This window comes from Colletotrichum higginsianum, assembly GCF_001672515.1.
Source record: "Colletotrichum higginsianum IMI 349063 chromosome 7 map unlocalized unitig_7, whole genome shotgun sequence".
Lineage (NCBI taxonomy): Eukaryota > Fungi > Ascomycota > Sordariomycetes > Glomerellales > Glomerellaceae > Colletotrichum > Colletotrichum higginsianum.
In genome coordinates, this window is record NW_017263917.1 from 4,221,736 (window position 1) to 4,230,078 (window position 8,343).

At 56.6% G+C, this 8,343-nt stretch overlaps 2 protein-coding genes across 2 annotated transcripts; one reads left to right on the top strand and one right to left on the bottom strand.

The window, feature by feature from the left end:
- Window positions 1-723: 723 nt before the first annotated feature.
- On the bottom strand, window positions 724-4,799 carry CH63R_10955 (RNA-dependent RNA polymerase; the record flags this gene model as incomplete). Its single annotated transcript, XM_018305929.1, has 3 exons — window positions 724-1,324; window positions 1,391-1,714; window positions 1,798-4,799. The coding sequence occupies 3 exons, from the start codon at window positions 4,797-4,799 to the stop codon at window positions 724-726; spliced, it is 3,927 nt and encodes a 1,308-aa protein (XP_018155353.1).
- Window positions 4,800-6,729: 1,930 nt separating this feature from the next.
- On the top strand, window positions 6,730-8,343 carry CH63R_10956 (putative Alpha/beta hydrolase; the record flags this gene model as incomplete). The annotated part of the gene is made up of 1 exon (XM_018305930.1): window positions 6,730-8,343. One exon carries the CDS (start codon window positions 6,730-6,732, stop codon window positions 8,341-8,343), a length of 1,614 nt encoding a protein of 537 aa, XP_018155354.1.

The following is an 8,343-nucleotide window of genomic DNA, read 5'->3' on the forward strand; positions in this document are numbered from 1 at the left end:
CATTCCTGAGGGCGGAGAACAAAACTCTTCGAGAGGAAAACAGCACACTAAGCCGACGTCGGAGAGCTAAGAAAATGCGTCTCCAGCAAGGAGGAAGTCTTACTGTAGCTGATGCAGAGGATATACAGTCGCAGAGGGACGCAACAGCACAGGTTTATGAGGAAACGCGTCGGAGGAGTGGTCGTAAGCCAAGGACTGAATCGGGTCAACGACGGTGTGGCGTGTGCGGAAACACAGGACACAATGCGCGAACGTGTCAGTTTGATGTAGAAACGACTGAGGAAGAGAATTCTTAGTAGCGTTAATTGATCTAGTGGTGTTGATATTGATGTCTTCTTGGGTTTGTAATGTAGTCGTGGTTGGGTGATCGACTCGCTTGTCTGATCGACTCGCTTATCAGCCACGTTATAAGTATAAGAATTATTTAAAAAATAGGCTAGACTTAATTAAGTATATATAAATACCCTACTACTAAAAGAATATTCTTTTACTAGAGTTTCTTATAAATACATTTAGGTTCAAATAATGCATAAGGCTAGGGGCTAGGCCTAGGGTGCGCATGTAAGTCAGCCTAACATTAGGCTGTCCTTAGTCAGGTTAGCACTAATGTACTACTGTAAGCATAGGAATCATTCGTACATCTGAGCTCACAGGATTAACATAATCGCAATGGCCGACTCACCCCCACCCCCCACCCCCATATATCGAACGAAACCTGTCACCTCACAAATACTGACTGTATCCGTAGTTCGGAAACTGTCCGACATCGACGTCGTAGCCGCTGTACGCATACGAAAACGACGACCCCGAACTCACGCCAACAAAGCCCCCGCCTCCACCCTCGTCACCATCGACCAACCGACCGCCCTTGACGCGGTTGGCCAGCTCCGTGAGCTCTTTGAGCAGGACGCTGGCCGCAATCACCTTGAAGCTCTCCAGGTGCCCCCAGGACTCGTACTCGCTCTCGTTCTCCGTCTGCATACCTACCATCAGACACGCATACGACACCTCCAACGCCTCCCTGTTGGGCTCGAGAAGTCGCTCATAGTAATCGTCCTGGCTGGCAAACAAGGTATTGTGTATGTCGTTGTACGCTTCTGCGCCCTGAACCTCGGTGTTCCGGGCCTTTCGTCTCATGTGCTGCGTCATGTGCTCGGCGAGCCGATCGAATTCCTGCTTGAGCTTCTTGGAGTTGTCCTTCTGCCGTCGAGTCTGCGAGCCTGACTTGTTGAAGATGGAGCCGCAAAACACCTCGACTTCGGTGAGCTGCTTCATGTGGCTGTCCGAGTACTGTGTCATGAAGCCACCGACAGTGTCCTCGTAGCTGGCACGCATACAGACAGTTAGCCCACCCTCTTTCATGCAACTCGCGCAATTTACCATCACTCACACATTGCGCAGGCTTTTGGCTTCCTCCAGTCTCGTCTCCCATCTGATGAGTCCAGCGCTATATTCTTTGATCTTGCGCTGCATGAGCCCGACGAACTGGGCCCAGACGGACGGGCCGGTTTTGGACACAACCCGACTGATGTCTTCATCCCAAATCTGCTTCTCGTCGACGTTTCGATAAAGTACGCCCAGGATCTTTTCCGACCTATAGTACTTGTGATTGGGCCCTGCCGCATCTTCATCGTCATCGTCAACCCCCTCGTCTCGACCGAGGAAGTTGATCTGCGTCCGATCATAAAGCTGAGCTGGGGGCGCAGGAGCAAGGCTGGATGGAGGTGGGTTTGTTAGCCGTCTCACAGCCAAGGCTAAAAATGCGCACGTCGTTGACCGTTGGTGGAGTGCACTCACAAGTCAGGTCGAAATTGGGGCGCCTTGGGGATGTCCCTCGGTTCGACTGCAACACCCGTCTTGGAGAAATCAACGGCGGTGGAGTGCAAGCCGGCAAGCTTGAGACAGTCTTGCCCAAGCGTGCCAACGGGGTCTTGGTCGGACAGGATGAGGTGTCGCGTGGCGATCAAGCCGAGGACATCCGACTTCATGAAGTCAACGAACCAGTTTGCCATGTCCTTTCTTTCTACCGGGCGGCCGAGAGGCTCCGGTGTCACTCTGGGGTAGTCGGCGGCCTTGAACGTCCGTTTCGGTGCGGCTGCCTTGTCCCAGATGATGTTGTAGAGGTCGCCGTCAAGGTCACCACCACTCAGCATACTCGGCAGGTCGCGATGTCCGCGCTGGCTGAAGGCGATGCAGTTGCGGAGATTACGCAGCGGATGGCCTGGCGGCGGCGTTCTCATATTGACGTACTGGATATCACCAGGGTGGAGGGCTGGTGATCGGGTCACCAGCACTGGTCCGTCTCTGAGAGAATTCTTCATGGGAGACTTTCCAGGGCGCTTGTACGTGTCATAACAGACGTACACCTCGCCTTCTCTGAGGAACCCCGTCTCGTCCATGATGCCGAAAAGGGTCGCTCCCTCCGGGACGGGGATTCGCGCTTTGTGCTTGAGCAGCCGCAGTTCCTGCAGCACGGTGGACTCGACAACCGCTCTCAGGAAACTGTCTCGTCGGTAGTCGATGCCGTAGTTCTTGAGACTCTTGATGAGGCTCGGAAGAAAGAAAGTCGAGCCCACGCCCTGCAGATGCAGAAACGTCCCGGTGTTGTAGGCGTCCGCGGTGACGGCGCGCAGACGATCGACCTCTTTCTTCTGCAACTGAAGAAATAAGTTGCTGTCAACGCCCAAATCTTCCATGATCTTGATCATTTGGCGGTTGAGAACCAGCTTGAGTGGCCTCGAAGCCGCATCGCAGATCTCGAGATTCTCCACGTCGTTGCTCGGGAACTTCTCCATGGATTCTCTCCGGACGCAGATGGTTCGGCCCATCAGCCTCGAGTCCAGCGACAACATGCCCTTGACGCCGCCCCAGCGGATCTGGAGACATGTGGGAATGAGTGAGCCGCGGGGCAGACGCGGCCAGACCAGCTCGAGGACGTCTTGGGAGATTGTTCCGACGCCGTCGCTGAACACCCTTTCAATGTCCCCGTCTTGCGACTTGACATCCGGTATGTTGGAGTGCCTGATGCGATTTTCAGCGAGTTTTATGAAGGTCGGGGTCTCGGAAAAGGCCTGCCCGATGCGCGCCGCGCATTTTGCCGGTATTTCGATGTGCTCAAAATCGCCAAGGGCCTTGATGATGTTGCCGTACAGTTGCAGCTTTCCGCCATCGTCCACGAATGGGGCAGAGAACCAGGCCGAGTGGGACCGAAGTGAGGAGTGAGAGAAGCCGAGGAACTGGTAGATTCGACCAGCAATGGGTATGCCCCCGTTGAGAACCTCCCTGTAGCGATCGAATATCTGGTCGTAGGATACTCTGGGGTTAAAGAACAGATCGCCGCCGTCTTCGTCACAAAACGTAACACGAATGAAGTAGCTTGTCTGGTTGGGAAACCTGCGAAGGATCCTGTTCATGGGCTCTGGCTCAGGTCCGTGGAGCGTGATTCTTGTCGGCGTCACCATGGCCTTGAAAACCAACGCGTGGTGGTTTCCCATGTTGGGTTCGAGCAGGGCGCTCCTGTAGTCCTTTTCGGAGCGGAGTGGCTTTTCAATGACGAAGAGATGATCTAGGATCTCGGTAGGATCCAGTAATTTCGGGTCCGTATTGTGGCAGGGAAACAAAATGCCATTGTGTGTGTTCTCGCGTAGGCTCTTGAAAGCCTGCTCTGAGATTGGCTCGGGCTTGTTGGTAGCTTTTGCGTTGGCAAACATGGCCTGCAACGAGTCGGCTATGACATGTGCGCTGCGTGGATGAAGAAAGTTGTTCCACACCAGAGACTGCAGCTGGACAAGGATGCCAAAAGGCATTGTGTTGCGCTGACCGGCAGCAGCCAAAAGGTCATAAAAGCGAGCCCATGAACTATGGTAATCTTCCATGCCGTGGGCGGGCGTCTGGTTGAGTTGGACATGAGAGTGGGCAATGCCCAGCGACCCCTTCTTCTCGAGAGCGATCATCTTGTGGTCGAAGTCGGGGTCAAAGACAGCGATCTGGTAGACAAGACAAGCGCCAGCATACTTGACATGGTCTCTGGCATCAGGGATGCCAAGGCAGCGAACGAGCGACTTTTGCTGCGGCCTGCGAGGGCCCAGGCTCAAGCGAGACATGGTCTCTTGGAGATCGGTCTTGGAGCTGTAGAAGCGTGGGGGCTCGCTCAAGACGAGAGTGAAAGTGGTAGGTTGTGAGCTGTGGATCATTTCGACAACGGATGAGTAGGGGATTTCGACTTTGCCAGCGTCGTCGAACTTGAGGACCAGCATCCTTTTGCAGAACTTGGACAAGCCACGTTGGTTGAAGCGGTACTGCTGATGGAAGACGAGGGCCTTCTGGCCACCACCGAATGAGTTGTGTCCGCAGGCCAAGTGGGTAAAGGCAAACTTGATGGAGTCGTTGTCATCGGGGGCGTCTCGCTGGTTAAACTTGTCCTGCAAACGATGGGTCAGGCTTTTGAGGGCGAAGGGGTCCGGTGCTTTGTTACTTTGGGTGACGAAGACGGGGACTCTCATGAGATAAAGATTCGCCTTGTCCCTCAGCCCCTTTCTGCCACCGCCACCGGTGCTGGTGCTATCCCTTGAGCTGAAGATGCGTGTGGATTCGGACCCGGCCATGGACTGCTTCCCATGGCGCCTCAAGAACTTGTTGGCATCCTCCTGGTAGAGAAAGATGACCCATCCGAGCCTATTGTCTTTCTTGGATGAGCAGGACCATTCGGTAATTCCCAAAGCATTCATGTACGGCCTCAGCTCCTTTTCCAGAGTGCGGTCCGTCAGGTGTGGGGGGACGTTGGAGAGAAACACCTCCATGGTGACGAGCGATGTGACGAAGGTTCACTGGCTTGGCTTGGTTGGGGCCTGGAAGATAACCTAAGTGTTGTGAAGGAAAGCAGACGAGGGAAATATGGTGGAGGGCTAGGGGGCCTCGTAAGTGTAGGAGGAGGATTATGGATCGAGGACATAGACGGCGGCGGGGTGGACGGCGGACGGTGAAGGATGGCCGGTGTTAAGATGCTGGTTGTTTGCCAGGCTGCAGGCTGCAGTCTTCAGTCTCCAATCTGTACAGAGAGAGAGGCAGCAAACAAAAGTAGCAAACAAAAGCAGCACACCGCAGCCAGAGTGAGCCGGGGTCGGTCGAGGTCAAGAGGTGGGGTTAAGCAGACACGGAGACGAGCCGAGGCTGTGAAGTTGTGAAGCCCATTGGGACGCAGGGCATGGAGTTTGGTCTCCGGTTGAAGGAGGAAGCTCTGTCAAAAGAACAAAATATCTGTATCTGTATCTGTATCTGTACTGTAAGTAGTGTTGAAGCTCTAGAAGCTTTGCGGAGACTCGGTCCCTTCACAAGCGGCAGCCGGGACGGTGCAGTGAGACTAAGGTACCTAAAAGAGGGACGTGTCGAGGTACCTAAAAAACACTAACCGCAAGTAGAATAACCTTCCTTGAGGGGAAACTCGCATCCAACGGACAAACGTTACGCCGGGCTCTTCGCTGTCCGAAAGCCAGTCATTAGGCGCTTTAGCGAGTACAGGCAACGGCCCCTGGTGCTTCTCAGTACTTCCAATGCCAAGCTCAGACCACCTCCATCTTCGGCCCCACCCTGATGCGAAGGTCACTGTCGGCCTTCCCCGGGGCGGGGGGGGGGGGTGTAAGGGATGACAGTCTGCCGTCATAACTGGCGGTAACCCTTCCGACGCCCTTCTTCTTCTTTCAGCAGTTGGCGCCGCAAGTCCTCCTCCCCCAATCATGCCCGACCAAGGTAATGCACGTCGCGTTCGCTTGAGCTTGAGCTTGAGCTGGAGCAGCGAAAGGGGGTCGATCGTTGACTACGCATGTTGCGACGAGAGTTGGAGTCGTTCAGTGTTCAAATCGTTTTGACAGCCCCTTTCCTAGGCGCCTTAGGCTCCTCCAAAGCCTAATACTGCCTACCTACCTTAGGTAGGACAAAGCCTGTAGCAAGGCTCTTTGTTGCTGCTAAGCAGTCAGCTAAGGTAGAGAGAGCTAACAAGTCCTCTCTCCGAGGGCCTGTAACTCAACAACTATAGAAGTCGTTACACAGCCACCTTACTGAGAGCAAATGTTTTAAAACACAATGTTAACTACCGAGTCTACAACCTGTCGCTCCCACGTGGCCGACTTCGCTGGCGGGTGGCTGGCTGGCTGGCCGCAACCCGTTGGTCTGGAAGAATCATCAAACACTCCAAACACCGCGTCGCTGGCAGAACACTTTTCCGCCGTGAACCCGCTTGAATATTTTAGATGGACGACCCCCCCCCCCCCAAACCGCGCAACCCCAACCCGGGTCGAGTCGCATTGAAATACCAGTGCTACACGTGGACCGAGTTACTAATTACCTAGTGCACAATGAAACCTTCCTTACCTTCTGGTGTGGTTACATTACAACAGTCATCAACTGGCATTTGAATTGAGTTGGTTGATCCACAGACTCCGACCGAAGCTTTGCCTTGCCGTGTCGACATCCCGAACGACGCCGGACCCCCTCTGCGCCCAATTTCGACCCCGCCATCGTCATCCGCCCCGCCCCGAGCTTCCCACGGAAGCCGAAGTCGCTTGTTCTTGTTCTCTCCCTTCACCTGGAGTAACATAACGTAACCTAACTCCCGGTGGTCAGTCTCTCGACGGATCTTCCTCTCTGGTCTTCTCTTTCCAGTCGATTTCGATCCAGAACGCTTCAGCATCACCGCCAGCACGAGCACGGCCGATCGACACCATCGACACCACCATGGCGACCCCCGGAATGCTCTACGTTACTATGCAGCCGAAGCCCGACCTGGCTCTCGAGCAGTTCCACGAGTGGTACAACAACGAGCACGGCCCGACCCGCCTGCGTCTGCCCCAAATCTTCACCAACGGCCTGCGATACCGCGCCACCGACGGCCAGGAGCCGTCCTTCCTCGCCACCTACGACGTGACCTCCATGTCGCTCCTCGAAACACCCACCTACACCACCCTCCGAGCGAACCGCTCTGCCCGCGAGGCCGAGACCATTGGCCAAGTCGACGTCACGAGATACTTTTACGACCTGGTCATCGAGCAAAAGGCCCCTCTGTTCCTGCCCATCGAGCAGCTCTCCGACAAGGAAGCCGAGGGCATCGTGCTGGTCGCCGTCGAGACCACCCTGAGGGACGAGTCCGCCGAGCACGAGTTCAAGAAGTGGTACGGCGAGGAACACATCCCCATGTTGACCAAGGTCCCCGGCTGGCTGAGGACTCGCCTCCTCAAGGTCTCGTCCATTGGCGACGGAGCCGGAAGCAAGACCACCTACCTCGCACTGCACGACTACGCCCGTACCAACGGCCTGGGCGGCCCGGAGCACAAGGCCTCCGTGGCCACTGCCTGGGGTGCCGAGGTCGCCAAGAGCGTCACGGCCAAGAACCGACGCACGTACTCGCTCTTTTACGTCTTCGGACCCGCTCCTCGCGACCTGTCCAACCTGGCGAAGCTCCCGGCCTCGGCCAGCACGTTTACCGCCCCGGACGGCAAGACCACGACCGTTCCCGGGACGGACGGGGCCATCAGCTCCTACATCACGGCCGAGGACCAGCTGTCGATCCCCTACCGGCTGGAGGGCAGTGCCAAGGACGATGCGCCGACGGTGGCCTTCTGCAACTCGCTCCTGACCTCGCTGCACATGTGGGACCCGGTCGTGAAGCTGTTGAAGGAGCAGCGTCCCGACCTGCGCATCCTGCGCTACGACACGCGCGGCCGCCACTCCATCCCCGGCCCGCCCGTGCCGGCGACGCTGGACCTGCTGGCGTCCGACCTGCGCACTGTGCTGGACGCGCTGCGCATCCCCAAGCTGCACGCGCTGGTGGGAGTATCGATGGGCGGCGCGACGACGACCAACTTTGCTCTCAAGTACCCGAACCGGCTGAAGAAGTTCGTCGCCTGCGATTTCAACGTGACGTCGAGCGCAGCCAACACGCAGGCGTGGAAGGACCGCATCGCCGTGGCGGAGGAGGACGGCGGGGCGGGGATCGCCAAGCTGGCCGAGCAGACCGTGGGCCGCTGGTTCCATCCCGCAACGATGGAGAAGGCGAGCGTCGTCAAGTCCATGACGGAAATGGTCGCCGGCAACAACGTTGAAGGGTTCAGGTACAGCTGCCAAGCGCTGTGGGACTATGACCTCAAGCCGGCGCTGCCGTCCTGTCAGGTCCCCGGGCTGCTGGTCGTCGGCGACGGTGACGGCAAAGGCGCGCTCGTCAAGGCGATGGACGGGTTCAAGGACCTGGTAGGAGACGGCGGGGCGGAGCTGAAGATTGTGCCCAACGCTGGCCATCTCCCCATGTGGGAAGACCCTGCCGCATTTTGGGAGGCCATCCAGGGATTCCTGTGA